The sequence below is a fragment of the Grampus griseus genome, assembly GCF_964374135.1.
Source record: "Grampus griseus genome assembly, chromosome: 4".
In the NCBI taxonomy this organism is placed as follows: domain Eukaryota; kingdom Metazoa; phylum Chordata; class Mammalia; order Artiodactyla; family Delphinidae; genus Grampus; species Grampus griseus.
In genome coordinates, this window is record NC_138997.1 from 139,458,869 (window position 1) to 139,477,845 (window position 18,977).

The window sequence follows — 18,977 nt, forward strand, 5'->3', positions numbered from 1 at the left end:
GTATCTGTGACTCACGACCGACAGAAATCATAAAATATTTTCATATCATATTATAGTTGTTACATACATCTCAAAATATACTTTACGGTCACTGCTTTGAAATTACAGCAGTAAATCAGATCTGCCACTAGATCTCATTATTTAATGCATTATTAAAGAAACATGTATTAATATGTCACAATTAAAAATAGTCTGAAAGCTACATTTCAATATATTTGGTTCCTTGGCAATCCTAGGTATTTCATATATTTAAAAACATTGTTCTGAGAGAAGGTCCACAGGTTTCACCATATGGCCAAAGAGGCCCACAATATAAAAAGATTTAAAAAACACACAAAAGTTAACAGTTAATAGCCGTGTTAAAAGTGTTCCTGACCTCCTCTAAGTTATGGGCCCCTTCACAAATCTGAGAAAACGTATAGACCCTTTTCCAAGTTTACAAAGGGGCATGGGGGACGCATTTGGGACAATGATTCCTTCTCCTGAAACAGCATTATACCAAAGCACCCACCTTTTGATTCCAAAAAGAAACGCCAGTTGTGCAAATACCTTAATCTCTGTAACTTTTAGCTTAGTATGGGCAATGAGCACATCTATAGCCCACATCTGCAGAGGCAGACAGACAATTCAGGGGAAAGTAAGAATAGTCAACTAGCTTAAAATTAGGGAACTGTGAATGAGGAGCTAAGGAGTTCAGTCTTTATTTTAGGTAATGCTTTGATTGTCTTCCTTTACTTTTCATTTTACAGTACTCAGTATTTTGGAAACAACAAAATTTGTATAAAAAAATACTTTGTTTAACACTCTTAAAAGCCTTCCCACTGCCCTTTCGATAAGGCCCAAAAAACAGGTACAAAGCTTTCAGAGTCCTCACCAGTTAAGATTTTACCTCTTTAGCCTCATTTTCATCCCCTTTCCTCTTCATAATCCATATTCTAGCCATGTTGAATTCCTTTCTGCAAACCAAATAGGCCACGCTCTCCTTCCTCCAGACTTTCAGACACGCTACTCTCTGCTTGGCTAATTGCTTCAGACCCTTCAAACCTGTTTAAATGTCACTTCCTCAGGGAGGCATTCTCTGACCTCCTAGCCATTCCCCTACTGTATACTCTCTAAACCTTTCATTAATCTTTTCACAACGCTAACTCATCACATTTTATTGTAACAACGTGTTTAACTGTTCATCTTCTCCACAAAGCTGAAAGCCTGGTGAGGGCAAAGCCAGGGTTCACCACAAGATATTCAGCTGAGCCTGACAAGCTGGTCCTCCGTAAGAGCTGGCTGAGGAATGAATGTATGGATTTGCCTAGAGACATGTTTTAAAGCATTCCTGTTTATATAGCTAAGAAGTCTGAGCTATCCCGACTTGGCAACACTTACAACCTTGTGTGTTACTCATTTAAAATTCCATATAATCTGTATTCAGCCCTGTCCTCAGTCTGAATTAACAAAACTGTATTACTTAGACACATTGTTTGTTATATATAAAATTGGAAGTTAATTAGTGTTTAAAAAAACAAGTCTGAGTGCAAAGGAATGAATGCTACTAGTTTCCCCAATTAAACAAATATCCTCTAATGATCGACTATCTGGATATACTTATCTTTCCTTTTACATAAAATAGATGTCTCCTGAGAAGTATACAAATACCATTAAAATCATTCCTTTTCATTTGTTTTATTAATTGACAGGGTGGTTCTTGGCTTTTGGCCACTCTCCTTCCCTTAATCAATAATCTGTAAAACATATATTCAAGGCGCACTAAAAATCAGTGGCTACTTTAAAGAGCCCTTGAAGGATCCTGTTTTAAAATGATAGTTTAGAAAGCAGAAGAAGCTTCATTTCATTTTCTTTCTAGATCACAAAATCCAATTAAAAACTGACAATTACGATAAAATTCTTTTTTTTTTTTTTTTTTTGGCCGTGCTGCTTGTGGGATCTTAGTTCCCTGACCAGGGCCCAAGAAAGCACCGAGTCCTAACCACTGGACCACCAGGTAATTCCCAAGCTCTACCTACGGACTAAGTAAAAGCATCTTATTAAAATACTTTTTCATCTCCTATACGCTCCGTAATTTAATACCTTATATGGCTACTCTGTATACTGTTAAACAGTATAGTTAGATGGTTTTTTAAATACCCTCTCTTAAATGACAGTAAAGAGTTTAGAGATCATACTCAGCACATGCAGGGACTTCCACAACTGCAACTCACCTCCATTTTTCATGAACCTGATATTTTAATATCCGATTCCCAGATAATGGGAATTTCAGGACGATTCAGAATTACATGATAACATATTTCATCAATTCTAAGACATACATTTTTTCAAATTTTGACAGCTCTGAAATCAGGATGTATCTTACAATTGACGATATCCTAAAATTTGTAGTTGCCAGCACAGTTTTTCTTTTAGTGGTCTAAAAATAACGTTTCTTACAACCGATGGCATCTTAAATGAAATACTGTTAATAAAATATTAAAAGCTTCTCTCTGATAAGGCTTGCTAACTAATCTAAATAACAGTATAATTATAATTCACACAATTCCAGAATCAAAACTACAGAAACAAGATTCACAGTTTACCTTTTCAGAAAACTAGGGACCAGGCTAAATTCAAGAAAACAGATAATTGAAAGAAAACACTTCTTAAAAAATTATTTCAGGAAAAAGTATAGATTAGAGGCAGAAATAACACAAATGAAAAAAAGAAAGACTTGAAGATGTTCCGTCAGTGGTAACTTCGAAGGAAGTGAAGGCGGGAGACAGACTTAAAGTTCTGTCTAGAAGAAACAGATATTAGGGACACGGCAGGAGATTAACTTAGAAGGCAGATTCCTTAGAGGGAAAAATACTATTATAATCCTTCTCCCTCCACAAGGAGGGATCCTTGTCACCCTTTAAACAAAAAATACGGAAACACAGCTGAAATCATTGTAGTTAAATGTAAAATTGCAAACATTCTTAATAAATTAAAGACCAACCTACCAGCATTGTCTTCCTTCTGGCTCAATCTGTTTCACCTTCAGGTAATCCTAGGGTAGGGGCTCCTTTTCAGATCCCCAGTTTTTCATGTCGATCTTCTACCTCCCTGTGGCAACAATATTTTCTAATTAAAAGAGTCCTTTTGTGCCACAGGGAGGATTTCTGATGGTATAACACATACAAAAGTTATCACAGCTCATCATGAGGTCAACCTAGTCTTGAGAGTCTTCAAGAAAGAAATCTGGTTCCTTATCTTATTTTTCAATAGAAATCTGGTTTTATTTTTTAAAACTGTATTTCAAAAACCTGAACTTTCATTTATTTAAAAAAAAGCACTACTTTCTTGTTGAAGTATATAAAAACTCTTATCATTCATCTATCTTTTCAACTAACCTCTAAACACAATTTTGTTGATCACAAAAAAAAAAGTTTTCTAAGTTCTCTTGATAATTACTTTAACTAATAAGACCAACCTTTTATGTTTTGATACTTGGTTAAAAACCAAAGTCCTGTTCCCAATGAGCAGAAGAGAGAAGTAGGAAGCTACCAGATCCCTTTGAGCCAATGTTTGTTAGTAAAGGTTAATAAATAAGTCTACGTGTATTACATAGCATGATGTGAATTATGCTTAAAACGTACATTAAAAAAGACCAGCGGGAAATTTAGAAAAGTGGTAGTTACTGTGCCCTCACTGGTAAGATTATGGGTGATTTTCACTGTTCATTCTTTGTAATACTTTCCAGTTTTTCCAATGAACACGTATTGCTTTTGTTATTTTTAAAAAAATCAAATTTAGGTGTAAGCAAGAATGACTAAAACTTACTGTGATTTTAAGATGAAGTTAATCTAAGCATGACAACATTATGGCCTTGATATATTTTGGATGACCATATTTACGTTTTTTGGATGACTACCTTTTAATATTTTAAATAACCCTATGGTATTCAATATTTAGCATATAAACAAAAAAGAAAACATATTTAAGATTTTACATAGATGGTTCTTCATTATGCTGCAATTCTAAGTCAAAACTCCATTTGCTTCAGTCTGTACTTCTTAGCAGCTATGTGTTAAACTCTGTATTATACGCTACATTCAACAAAATAAAAACGTGGGCTCTGTACTCAGGGGCTTGTATGCTCACTTTGAAAACAAAAGGAGTATACACACAAGAACAGTGTAAGAAAGTCAATGATCATGTGTCTAAATCCAGATGGTCTCACAGAAGATCAGGAAAGGGAGTGTTTCACATAGGCCACAATTGCTGTGGACAGCTTCATGTGGTTGGGCCCGAAGGAATGGATAATACTTAAAGACATTCTTGATAGGAAACTATATTTGAGCAAAAGCTCAGAAGCATAAACAGCACAGCCATGAGAAGGGCAGAAAGGAAGACTGCTAGAATACAGAGTTTCTGTAGATAAGAAGGCCAGATTTAAAAGGCTCTACTTCTGGATGATTCCGTGAGTCAATGAATTTGGTAGAGAAGTGGACTTGGAAATCTGATAAACAAAGAGCTTCAGGAGAATGATAAATGCAGATCCCAGAGCACAGTAAGTTAAGGAAGGACTGAGGAGGAAAAAGAACAGACTTAAAGTATAAAACATTTGTCGTTTTAAAAAGTCAAAGTGAACGGAAAGAGAAAACTACAACAGAGAAGTATTAAACAAATGTTGTTTTAATGTATAACAGACCTTCTCCATATCTGAAGGCACAAGGAAAGGTCTTAATGAAGTTAAGGAACACTTACAGAGCACTTACATCACAAGCGCTGTGCTTTATAGGTTCATTTTATATAACCCTCACAACACTGAATTCCTATTTTACGACAGTGAGATAGACTCTGAAACAGTTAAATACTGCCACGTAAGTGATAAAGTGGGAACCTGAAACCACGACTAACTAACCCAATCAATATTCTTCCCTTTCCTAAGTAAAGAGAGCCACTTAAAAGGCGCGAAAGAAAAAAGAAAAAATTGAAGCTCAGGATTAGTCACCCAGGATTTTTTATTATATTTGACTACTCTTTGGCTCTTCTTGTCTTCAAACTGTAAACACTCCCTAAAGTTAATTTCTTAATTCTGTGTCCTTTGTTCTCTATCACGGAGTGACACGTATAGAATTTAAAAATCTTCCCCTTGGGGAAATCTCTCAAGTTCCTTTCCCCTTGGAGTTTTCATTTATTTCCATGGCTTCAGTGAGGATGATCCCAAATTGGTCTCTGCTTGACCTTTCTGTACTAAGCTTCAGTTGTACTAGATAACCTTCCATTTGCCCCTACGGACCTATACGCCACCCTTCACTCTCTCCCAGGAGGCTGACTTCCCTGGCTCCCTCTCTGTGGCACTGCCCTCAAGTCAGCTATGTCCTTTGACCAAAGGTCCCAGATTCTCTCAAGGTAACCCTCTCTCCAGGGCTCTCCTTCTGGGTTCCAGTAACCCTTCCCTCTGTTTGGCCCTTGGGCCAAAGGACAGAAACAGCTCTGCTACTGCTAGTTCTGGAGTACCACCCCCATCACTTACGGTTACCCTACACTTGCCGACACATTTGTAACTAGCCATTTATTAAAACATTCCTTAAATTATCCTAATTTGAATATGCCCTCTCTTTTGTGATGGGGCACTGAACATACATTTGTACATCTTTAAATACCTAATTATTTCCCCTTAGATGCTCTGCTTCAAATCAAAATCAACATGCTTATTATCAAACTTATCTGCTTCCCCAGTCTTGCCTTCCTCAAAACCCTTTATGATACTTTCGCCATTATTAGGGTCAAAAAACTGAGTAATACCTTACCTATCTATGTTTCTCCCCCTAATCTATCATGCCTAGTCTTATTAGATCATACACAGTAGAAGTGCTTATATAAGCCCCTTCTGTTCCTATTGCTTCTACCTTGTTTTAATACTTCTCAAGCCATCCCTGAGTCATACATACTACAAGAGCTAGTCTTTCTGCCGCATCTTTTCCCTACAATTCATTCTCTATCTACTGAGATACTGATCACTTAGCACTTTCTACTCAAAACCTTCCAAATCTTTGTCTCTTATATGGCTAATTACTAACTCTTAGGTTCAAATCACAATCTAGTCACAGTTCTTAACGGAACCTCCTATTAATATCTTATTTACTCAGTATCTTCTAAACATATCTCAAATTTCTACACCCCACCCATCTGTTAACTATATTTCCCTCAGTCTACGTGCCTTTCGCCTACCTGCTATCTGCCCAAACAAATCCTACCATTTGTCCTCCTCCTTTCTCTAAAACACTCCCTAATGCTGTAAGTTGAACTTTCCTCTTCTGAAAATTTCTTTGAATTTGTAAGTAGTGCTCAACTGATCCTACACTGCTTTATATTTTGATTATAATATATATATTTTATCTCCACAAAATATAAATTACTACCACCTTGAGGGAAAAAAACATGTTGAACACAGTGCCCCAGCACATAACAGATACAAAGTATTTATTGATATATTCTCATAAATTAAAGTGGAAGGTGATGAGGATAAATATAGTTTAAGTTAAGGTGCAAGATGAAGAAGCAGATTCTCAACAGCTCAATCTTTGCAGCCAAGTCTTAAAAGATTTCCAGCAAAACTTACCTATTATTGATTGCATTGGTATAAACTTGTTACTTTTTACATGGTAATCTGTAATAACTCATTAAAATTTATATATATATATAAAATATAAATATTATATATATATATTTAAGGAGTGAACACAAAAACTGAATTTCCACATCTTAGTAGGGAATCCAAGAGACTCCAGAGGCCTCCAGAAACTGCTGGACTCTGCAGCCACTGGCAGAGGTACTTCGGCCTGCCGGAGTTGAGACCACCCTTCATGCACACTTCGTTACTACTCCTCAAAGGCTCTTGATGATTACTAAACTTCAGTTATTATCAAAAAGCAATTCACAGGTTTAGATGAATATGTCTATTTTTAAAGTTTTAAAATATACTTGGTTTTTCCCATATAATTTAAGAGAGGATTACTATTACACACAAGCCCTGTGAGGGAAATGTAGATGTTCAGTCTATAAAAAAGTGAAGCAAGATAGCCTATAATTACTACTAACAAAACGAGAAATCATTTTATACACAAAATAATGAAGACAGCTAAATGTACGTCATTATATGACTTTAGTACTCCTGCCTGGATGACACCATGAATACTGTTTCTGGTATGGATATATATGCATGGGTATACAGGAATAAAAGAAAAAAAACTTCAGTGAGAACATGCAGAGGACTGATATAACAGATCAATAAATATAATTATGGACACTTTTTAGACTAATATAATCTAAATCATAATGTAGGAGCATTCCAGGAAGTATTTCCTCGACGTACAAAAGGAAATCTTATTCTCTACAGATCTCACTTCCACCAGTTCACCAAACAGAAACGGCTGTGGCCATCTTATAAATATTCCTTTCCTTTACTTCCCAGTCATCTTCCTCTCCAAAACCTACATATATCTGGGATTTAACTTAAACATTTATTATCACCACAAGGAATGAACCCAACCCTAATCCACTACCTAAACGGAAATGTGCACTACACTACGTCATAACAACCTTTCGTCATCTACACAGGTTCTAGATATCAGGAGAATGAAAACTCATTTATATTTCAACTCATTTAAAAATGCATTTTAGTCTTTAAGTAGAAACAAAATTAAGCTCAGATTAACTGATTCTAAACTAAACTACGTATATTAACAATCTTACTAAGTTACTATGAGCCATGCTATTTTAAAATAAATTAGTATATTGTAGTCTCCAAGTTCTGCAGGCCTTATGATGAATAAGTGTGAGTGCATTAAACTGTTCTGATTACGGATGTACGGGCAAGTAGTTTTCAGTCTGAATTTGGCGTTGCCTTTAAAAGAGCTGCATCTGAATTCTGCATTTTACAGTGTTCTTCTATAAGGAGAGCCAAGAATAGCTACACTATACTAGTCTTATTTTTAGAAGTAATATGGATTTTAGAGGTAAAGTGGGTTTTAAAAAATTCGTGAGCCAGAATGGAATTAAAAAGAAAATGTAAGATGAGCTTCTCAGGTTACTTTTAGACTATTTTAGAATAAGGTAAGTTAGTTACCAAAATTTCCTTTTAGTGTTGAAGAAAAATAAACCTAAAAAACATTATCAAGTATTCAAAAACTACTTTTAAAATACCACAAAAGTAATTGTTCTTTTATCCAGACTTTGTACATCCTCTTTTTCAAGATTATAATCACTCATATCTTTGCCCTGCAAATGATATCATCACCCTCAGAGAGTTCAAGAAGACGAAGAAAATAAAATCCCTTAAATGGATTCTATTCGCTTCCTATTTGGAATTGTTTTTACCAGATTAATTTAAATGAATGAACTGCTGACCATCAAGTGTACAACGAGTAAGATTTGGTCAACGTGCTCTGGTATTTTAATGTGAATTTAAATTTCTACTGACGCAAACGTGGCACTGTAGTTTTCAGTTTTCAAAGCTTCCAATTCGCTACCAAAATCAGTCTTCCCTTTTTTTTTTTTTGATCAAAACATTTTCCAGAAATTTCAATCAGTTCTACTTTCTTCATTCAGCTTAAGCGATCATACTTTTTTCTTGTCCCATTAGTTTTCTATTCAGTTATGCTCCTATAATAAAATCAGTTACAATATCTACTTCAAGATATCATCCTGCGTAATACTTTTGTGAGTTCTTCTTATTCTTTTCCTCAAGAAGAAAATTCATCTCTACCACTAACCTTCTAGCTTCGGACTGGAAAGCTGTCCAAACTCTCAAAAGAAAACATACGTTATCTTCCTGCCACTTGCACTGGAAATCAAGTACCACTCCAGACTACAGTCACAAAGACTTTATGATGTGTTTAGCTACCTGTTTCGATAAAATGACTTGATTACCACTGCACGTGGGGTTTGCTCGCACTGTTGTCATCACTGCTCCGAAGAGCAAGGTAACTTCCAACCCCTCAGCTCAACCAAAAAAAAAAAAAGAACTAGGGAGTGCTACTGGGCCTCAACAAGCAGAAAGACATCAAATACACAAAATTTTTAATCATGAGACTTTGCTACATTTAAAGAAATTTATCTAAAGTATTAAGAATTTTTATTAGGATTGTAAACCAAATATAAGGATTCTTTTTCTCTATTAACTGATAAAGATAAATTTAATGTTTATTATTATAAAATTGTCACTATAATCCTTCTGGTAAAAAACTCTTCTTTCTTTATGGTCAATGGCAAAAATGAAAAGGTTTCTCCAAGAATTATACATACTAATGCCCAATTAAACAAACAGTTATCTCACCACAGACATATTGAAATACCAAAATTTCTAAGAAGACAAAAAGGGAAGAGGAATCTGATAGACTACTACAAAGGTGCTTCTGACCTAGGAAAAAAGAAATCATACTGCTCCGATATTGGTTAAAAGAAACTCTAATCTACTATGGAATGAGAATACTGTATTTATTTTTTGAATTAAAAGAAATCTAGTATACTAGTCTATTGACTTCTACAAATAAATAACAACTAGTCAATATTTCCACTCCCAGAAAAAAAAAATGACAAAAATAGTTCTATTATTATGGGTCTGTAATTTTGTCCTTAGGGTCCGTGATATGAGACTCTGTTGGACTTCAAAGAATTATAATGTAGAACTTTATATATATAAATTCCCTTAAACAAGAGATTTTTCACTTGTTTCCAAGCTATACGAAATAGCATTAAAAAGAGGTTTTTCGGTATATTATTCAATTGGCAATAGTAATGTTGACACTTACAAAATGAGAAAGTTATAAATAATGAACATTTAATGAGATGTCTACCTGTTTCCACATTCTCGGTCTCAACTTCTTGTTCTTCTGCCACATCTTGCATCATATAAGTCTCATCATCATAAACCAGAACCTGGGCTGCATAGCCCTGCTCTAATCTGGCACTTGGAACTGGCTCCACAATCACTGCTGGATATTCAGAAACCTTTCCACTTTCCTACAAGAGCAAATTTAAAAAACAATCAACCTCTTTATTCACAAATTCTGGATTCACTTATAAATCCTTGAGTTCATATAGTCTCAAGGAGTTCAAACGAGTGTCATGTATTATAAATATGAATGTAAAAACCAAAGTGAGAGATGAGAAGGACTAATTTTAATAATCTTTTCACGTCTCAAGAGGTGAGACATATATTAAACATTTTAAATAATCAGGGCTTTAGGATTAAGATGGCAAATTAAAAACATGCATATAATTTCACTCTCTCATGAAAGCCCACTAAAATGCTATAAAAGACTTTTTCAGACATAAACTCGTAAGAAGGGATAAGAGCAACAAAATCTTGAAAGACTGAGAGTGGATGGATGAATATTGTTAAGTGGTTTAGCAGACCCAGGAAAGCCAAATCATAGCCTGGCAGCAAAAACTAAATGAGACACAACACACTTTACACTGGAGAATCCACAGAAGGCAGTGCCACTTCCTTCTGGAAACAGAGGAGCAGGAGGTAACGGACAAAGAAGAGGGGGGTTAATGCAAGGAAGATTAATGCAAGGAAGATTCCAGGAAAGTTGTCTGAAAAGCACTTTGATTCCTAGACCTGCTCCCTCCTCCATGATGCTAGGCAACGGGCCCCTCCCCACCTTAGCAGAAGATTGGAGAGTTACTTTCTGGAGAGAGAAAAACAAGAGCATCTTTGAGGTATAAAGACACATTTGCTAGTATCAGTGCTGTACCAAAAATAGAGTTCCCAATCAGCTTTTTCGTCCTCCACCTTTAATCATGAGCAGACAGCCAAGTATTACTGTCACCCAAGGAAACATCCAAGGAAACGCCTCTAACACAAAACGTATCATTTACATACATATACATTTATATATTCATATTTTTCACAGAGGTAAGAGAAGCTATATCCATAAAACAGGAACAGAATACAATAAAGAACATTAAAAAAATTAAGAGTTCTTAGAAATTAAAAACACAATCGCTGAAATGAAAAAAGAGGCACGGAGAATAAAATTGAGGCAAGTCTTCCAGGAACCAGAGTAAAAAAGATATAGGAGAGAAGCTGGGGGCTTCCCTGGCAGTCCAGTGGTTAAGAATCTGCCTTCCAATGCCAGGGACACAGGCTCAATCCCTGGTCGGGGAACTAAGATCCCACGTGCCGCGGGGCGACTAAGCCCGCGCCGCAACTACTGAGCCCACGCCCCACAAGGAGAGAGCCCACACTCAGCAACTACTGAGCCCGTGTGCCACAACTAGAGAGAAGCCCACACGGCACAATGAAGAGCCTGCGGACCACAGTGAAAGATCCCGCGTGCCTCAACTAAGACCTGACGCAGCCAAAAATAAATACATTAAAAAACAAAAAAAGACTGCTCTTCAAATGCAGGGGGTGTCGGTTCAATTCCTGGTCAGGGAACTAGGATCCCACATGCCTCGGGGCAAAAAAACCCAAAAAGTCACAGGGAGAGAAACAGGAACACTATTAGAGGACCAGTCCAGGCGGACCCATATCTGAATAACAGGAGTTCCAGAGACGGGGGCGGGGGAGGTTGGAAGGAAATGAAAGAATTGCAGAAATTTTCCTAGAGCTGAAGGATGTGAGCTGCCCATTTGAACGGGTCTACCAAGTGTTTAGTATAAACAAATAAAGAATGAGACCTACACTGAGGCACACCATTGTGAAATATCACAATCAGGGAACAAAAAGAAGATTCCACAAGACTCTTGAAAGAAAATACAGGTCACATACAAAGAATCAGGACTCAGACTTCAGTCTTCTCAACAGTCACGTTGGAAGGAAGATGACAATGGAGACATTTCTTCAAAATTATGAAGGAAAATTATTTCCAACCGAGAATTCTTCACCCAAACCATCTTATGAAAGTAACATAAAGATATTTTCTCAGACATAAAAGACCTCAAAATGTTTACCTTCCGTGCATCTTTTCTCAAGAAGCAACTGGAGAGAGTATTCCACCAAAAAAGTAAATTTTCAGTAAAGACAATAACTTAGGGTACAGAATATAGAAGATCCAATATGGGAGAGAGACGATAGTAATCTTTCGGAGGACTGGATTGTGAAGAGAAGTTCCAGGATGCCAGCTGTGCACTGGATTTAAAGGGCCACTACTTCCGTTGTAGTGACGTGACTCCTGAAACTGTCATCACCAAGACAACCACTGACATTGTTCCTAAGGACAGGAGGCCCAGAAAGGCCTGCTCCAGATTTTTATTTCTATCTGGCTTGTCTTGATGTACCTACTCACTCCACCTTGCCTTACTTCCTGGATCAGCTGAGACCACTCATTTTCACCTCCCAGATGAGGTAAAGATTCTGCTTTAATCAATTGCTAAGTGTTGGAAGACCACAAAGGGCTCAGAATCCAAAAATAAAGAACAGCACTCTTCCCATGTGACCATATACTTGCTGAACAAGCCCGCAATACCCGGCCCATACTAGAGCAATGACAGATACCTGACCAAGATGGCGTCCTACGTTTCCAAAATTAACTCATTACACTGCTTAATGATTCCCTGAGCAGAAACTCTTCAAGCTCAGTGAACCTGACGCCTGACTAGTCAGCTTGTTTCCTGGAAGCTTTCATCTAACTATGGTAATGCTGCCCCTTCCTAACTCGGTTAGCTTAGTACACTATTCATTTTTTCAAAGTAAACGATACATTGCTTAGGAAATATCCACAGACAATAAAACTGTAAAGAAAAGTAAAAGGATATAAACACATTAAGTCAGGATAATGGCACCTCTGGGAACAGGGATGGGGATAGGAGTTGGGGCACACTTAGTATTCTAAAATACTAATAATTACTAGTATTACTAATACTAAAATACTAAATACTAATAATCTAAAATACTAATAATTTCTACTTTTTAACCTGAGCAATAGGTAATACGTCCTCTTTTTGTTATTCTTAAGTTGAAACATACATACTTGATACACTCTTGTTTTGTATAACACATTGCACAAAATTTTTAAATAAACTACAAAACAAAGATACAGTGACTTTTAAAAAAGCCAGTACACACTGAATATTAACCTTGAATTTCCTACTCTGTATAAGGCAAAAGATGAGTCCAACTTGCGAACATGAGAAAAAAATTCTTTTTCACAAATGGGGTCCACTGACAGCTGAATCTTCATTCATGCTCCTCGATCAGCTTTACAATCACAGCCCACAGTCAGTACCACCCAGCTAAACAACAGCTATTAAAGAGAAGCATGGGATAAGTAAAAACTGACGAGGTCTCCACTCATCAGAAACTCAGGAGGCAACATCATAAGCAGCATCTAAACTAGTATTGACCCAAGCAATGAATATTTATATATAGTGCAAGGGACTTATAACTTCTTTCATTCTTCTAAAATCTAATAGTATTTTTAATAGTAACATTAATCTCAGATTATCTTCTATTGTGAACTCCCCCACCCATACCCAACCGGTAGGAAATAAATTTTCTAAACTGTGAAGTACTTGAGGACTAGAATTCTGTACAGGTCAATCCCTCTATCTATACTCTCTTCCCCACCAACTAGGACTGTGGACCCATTCCTTAGTTGGGTTTTGTCTTGTTTCAATATTTCTATGGTTCCTTGCCTTTAACCATAAAAAAAGCAAACATCTCTATTAAAAATGTTCAACTCTTCTCTCTTTTAAATGAACTCCAGATCTTTGCTTCTTATTCCTGTACACGCCTCTGAAAAACAGTCTAACTCCTTGACTCCTTACCTACATGTACCTGTATTCTAGATTCTGCCACCTCACTGATGCTACTCTCTCAAAAGGTAAGGACCAAACTCTATTTCAGTTTTCATCCTCCTTTACATTTTTCTGCAGACTCTTATACACTGACCAGCTCCTCATTTTTTTTAAATTAATTAATTAATTAATTAATTTTATTTTGGGCTGCGTTGGGTCTTCGTTGCTGCGCGCGGGCTTTTTCTAGTTGCGGCGAGCGGGGGCTACTCGTCGTTGCGGTGCGCGGGCTTCTCATTGCAGTGGCTTCTCTTGTTGCGGAGCATGGGCTCTAGGTGCGTGGGCTTCAGTAGTTGTAGCATGCAGGCTCTGTAGTTGTGGCTCGCAGGCTCTAGAGCGCAGGCTCAGTAGTTGTGGCGCACGGGCTTAGTTGCTCCGTGGCATGTGGGATCTTCCTGGACCAGGGCTCGAACCCATGTCCCCTGCATTGGCAGGCGGATTCTTAACCACTGCACCACCAGGGAAGGTCCAACCAGCACCACATTTTAAAAATTCTTTCTTGCATCGTTTTTGTTCTCTTTCTACCACGCTGCTTTTAAGCATCTCCTCTTCTCTTGACTCTTCTTCCACTCCCAGTGACTCAAATGTAGCCACATTACCAAGGTTCTGTCCTCAGCACCTCCTTTCTCTTTACTCTGTATTACCTTCCCAGGCAAGTCCACCCGTTCTTCCGGTTTCAAATAGCACGTCTGTACTAACAATTACTAAATATCTATTTTCTACTCTGGCCCATCTCCTGAACTCCAGAACCAAATTTTAAACTACCAACCTAACATCATTATAGGAATGTTCAGCCAATACTTCAAACTTAACATGTCTAAATGGAACAAATTATCAACATCTCTCCCTGTTCCCCCACCCTATGTTCTTCTCTAAACCTCAGTTTCTTCATATTTAAAAAAAGAGGTTACAATAATAACTCACACCTCACAAAGTCCCTTGAAAATTAAATACCACAAAGTGCTCAGCAGTGTCTAGCACAAAGTAAGTACTCAATTAGTGATGTCCATCATTACACTGTAACCATAGTAATAGTATTTAAACCTACTACTTGCTCTCAACTTTGGAGGGCATCTTTTCACATTACAATCAGAATTTTCTGTATTACTTCTTTATACAAAAAGTTTTCATGAATACCCTTTTGTCTAAAAGGAAAGTTGAACATACTAAACAACGGTTTTTAACATTCTGTGAAATATAACCCTCAACCTACCTGTTAAGGGTTGATCTGTGTCTCCTAAAAGATGCTGAAATCCTAACCCCCAAATACTGATTCACTGATTCAAATCAGTGAATCTGAGACGATTTGAAAATAGGGTCTTTGCAGATGATTCAGTTAAGATGGGATCATAGGATGAGTCCTAATGCAACATGACTGCGTCTTTATAACAAGGGGAAATTCGGACACAGAGAGATACATACAGAGAGGAGACAATGTCACAGGGAGAACATCATCTACAAACCAAGGAACACCTGGAGCTACCAAAAGCTAGGAGAGAGGCATGGAAGGAAGTCTCTCTCACAGCCCTCAAAAAGAACCAACTCTGCCAAACCTTGTTTTCAAACTTCTAGCCTCCAGAACTGCGAGGCAGCAAATATCTACTGTCCCCAAAAGTGAAAGTGTCCACGATCTTTGCTGAAATTACCTCCCATTGTCTGTCCAACTCCTTTCCACCCACTCAGCACACAGTTCCAGGGAGTCTTCTACAATCCCCTGATCTGAATCAATTCTTCCATACCAAGTACTTCCATGACCAGTCGCTTACCTATTATTACCACTCTGCATTACCCTGTATTATAATTACCTGTTTACAGATCCAACTCCTTGACAAGATAATAAGATGATGGAGAGCAAGAGTCCACTTTTATATCAAATCCATTTTTATATCAAGTCAACTTCTATATCCTCCTCAACAATACACACCTCATATAAACTAAACTGGCATTTAAGTATTTGTAGCTTGGTTCAAAGAAAGATAAAGCTCAATAAATTTTAATATTAACAGTTACTCATAAATTCAACATCTGCTGATCTATGATGGCGAGTAACTTCATGAGCTTTTTTCTGCCAAATGATAGGGGCCAGTGGCCACTGCACAGAGATATGCAGGCAATTACTGCTTTGCATGGTAGGGCGGAGTTAGCCTATTTTTACTGGGGAAGAAGGGTAGAAAAGAAACGAATCGGGGGGGGGGGTCTTTGTTTTACAATAATATATTAAAAACCTACATCCACCAGGTTATTTTATTTAGGGTCACCACACTTGCTCAAGTCACCAAAATATGCAATGATTAAAATGCGTGAACGCTGCTTCAGCAGGTGTTGGCACAGCTCCCATAGCTCTCCATAAGCTAAGACTGTCAGAATTAGCAACTACAGACACAAGACACCCCTTTAAATGTGAATTTCGGATAAACGAATAATACGTCAAGAATGCCCCATGCAATATTTGGAACATACTTAAAGTAAAAAGTTAGGGCTTCCCTGGTGGCGCAGTGGTTGAGAGTCCGCCTGCCGATGCAGGGGACGCAGGTTCGTGCCCCGGTCCGGGAAGATCCCACATGCCGCGGAGCGGCTGGGCCCGTGAGCCATGGCCGCTGAGCCTGCACATCTGGAGCCTGTGCTCCGCAACGGGAGAGGCCGCAGCAGTGAGAGGCCCTCGTACCGCAAAAAAATAAAAATAAAACTAACAGTGACAAAAAAGAGAATAAATGAAAAAATAATAATAAAATAACAATGACAAAAAAAAAAACCTTAAAGTCTACACGGGTAATTTAAAAAGAAATACCATTTGCATAATATAAAACTCGCGGGATAGTCTATCTCAACTAGTAAGTCATTTATTTTCAATCAACTTCGCCTATTTTTAATAAAAAATACTTAGGCATTTTTATGTAAGTAAACTGCAGCCATTTTAAGTACACAGTTCTATGGAGTTCCATAAATGTAGGATTTATGGAAATCCTTGTATGGACTTCCCTGTAACTACCAACACAATCAAGAAACAGAATACTTCTATCACCCCAGAAGGCTCCCTTGCATCCCCCGTACCAGTCAAACTCTCACAACTACCACCACCCACCACCTACTCCCCCATCCAACCACCCACCCACATGGGCAACCGCCAATCTTTCTATCCCTATAAATTTTCCTTTTCTATAATTTCATATGTATGGAATCAACGGTTTGGGCTCTTTTGTATCTGAGTTCTTTAAATTAGCATAATGCTAAGATTTATACATGTCATTGCATGTATCAGTAGATCATTTCTTTTTATTGCTGAGAATCCCACTGTACTGACAGACCTCTCTTCGTATGGCTGTAATGCTCCTATTAATGCTTGCTATCCCCCTCCCCCCTTCCTTTCCATTCCATATCTACTTACAAATCAAATTACCAGATCATATGGTAATAGTACATTTAGTTTTAAAATGACTGTCGAATTATTTTCCAAAGCAGGTATATTGTTTCACATCCCCACTAGCAATGCATGAGAGTTCCAGCTGCTCTACATCCTCTCCAAACATGCTACCGCTCCGGAATTTTCACCGCCCTATGATAAGCATGTAGCAGTATCTCCTTGTGTTTTCACTTTGTGTTTCCCTGATGGCTAATAATACTGGCATTTTAGAGCGTGCTTGGGACTTCCCTGGTGGTCCAGTGGTTAAGAATCCGCCTTCCAATGCAGGGGATGTGGGCTCAATCCCTGGTCAGGGAACTAAGAGCCCACATGCTGCCGGGCAACTAAGCCCACACGCTGCAACTACAGAGCCCACGCGCTCTGGAGACCGCGAGCGGCAACTAAGACCCAACATAACCAAAAATAAAATAAATAAATATTTAAAAAATAAAATAAAGTGTGCTTATTGGCCACTCATATAATTATCTGTTCAAATCTTTTCCCCAGTTTAATGTATTATCTCCAACTTATTATTATATGTTCTTTTATAAGTCCTTTTATAAGTCCTTATATAAAAGGACTTATATTCCCTAAACACTTGGCAGACCAAGAAAGCCATTTAGCTCTGTAATTTTCTTTGCAGGAAAGATCTTGACTAGAAATTCAACTTATTTAAAAGATAGAGGGCTAGGACTTCCCTGGTAGTCCAGTGGTTAAGACACCATGCTCCCAATGCAGGAGGCACAGGTTTGATTGCTGGTCAGGGAACTAAGATCCTGCATGCTGCACTGGCATGGCCACCAAAAACAAAACAAAACAAAACAAAAAAAGAAAAGGATAGAGGGCTATTCAGGCTTGCTTTTCCTTTTGGAATGACTTTCGAGGAACTGCACCATATCATCTAAGTTGGCAACTTACTGGCATAAAGTTGTTCATAATATTTAGTATCTATAGTAATGTATCTTTCATTCCTGATATTAGTAAATTTTGCCTTCTTTTTTTTTTCTTGTGCAGTCTACTTAGAGATTTATTAATTTTATTGATCTTTTCAAAGGATGAGCTTCTGGTTTAATTTCTCTATTGTTTGCCCACTTTCTACTTCATTGATTTATTTTTCTCTTCTTTCTACTTACTTTGGGTTTGATTTTATCTTCATATTCTAGCTTGCTGAGGTGAAACCTTAAGATTGATTTTCCTTCAAATATAAATATTTGAAGCTACAAATTTCCCTCTAAGCACTGCTTTAGCTGCGTTCCTCAAATGCGTTTTCATTTTCATTCAGTTTGAATATTTTCTAATTTCTCTTGTGATTTATTCTTTAATCCACGGGTTATATAAAAGTGGGCTGTTTAATACGCAAATATTCACAAATTTTGCAAGCAGGGACTTCCCTGGTGGTCCAGTGGTTAAGACTCTGCGCTTCCACTACAAGGGGCCAAGGTTTGATCGCTGGTCAGGGAACTGAGATCCCACATGCTGCGTGGTATGGCCAAAAAAAAAAAAAAACACACACTGCAAGCATATTTTTGTTAATTTCTAATATACCCTGCTTTGGTCACACAACTTTCTCTATACGATTTCAATCCTTTAAAAGTTTGTTAAATTACTGAGATGTGTAGCCCAGCATATGATCTTGGCTTACTGTCCATGGGCACTTGAAATGAATACATGCCATTAGGCCCACTGTTCCATAAATGTCCATTAGGTGAAGTTAGTTGATAATGTTACTCAGGTTTTTGATATCCTCATTGATCTTCTAATTGATCAATTACTGAAAGAGGCATGCTGCAAACTCTAA

The 18,977-nt window shown here is 37.5% G+C and overlaps 1 protein-coding gene across 5 annotated transcripts in view; it reads right to left on the reverse strand.

Moving 5' to 3' along the window:
• The window catches only part of ELF2 (E74 like ETS transcription factor 2), a 94,001-nt gene that overhangs the window by 40,974 nt on the left and 34,050 nt on the right, over positions 1-18,977 (reverse strand). For 4 of the 5 annotated variants that reach the window (XM_082652762.1, XM_082652760.1, XM_082652761.1 and 1 more), the window contains exon 4: positions 9,831-9,996. In XM_082652762.1, the coding sequence (XP_082508888.1) occupies positions 9,831-9,996 (166 nt within the window). Of the gene's footprint in view, positions 1-2,987; positions 3,005-9,830; positions 9,997-18,977 lie in introns of those variants that run through there. The other variant, XM_082652759.1, reaches the window with a different exon arrangement.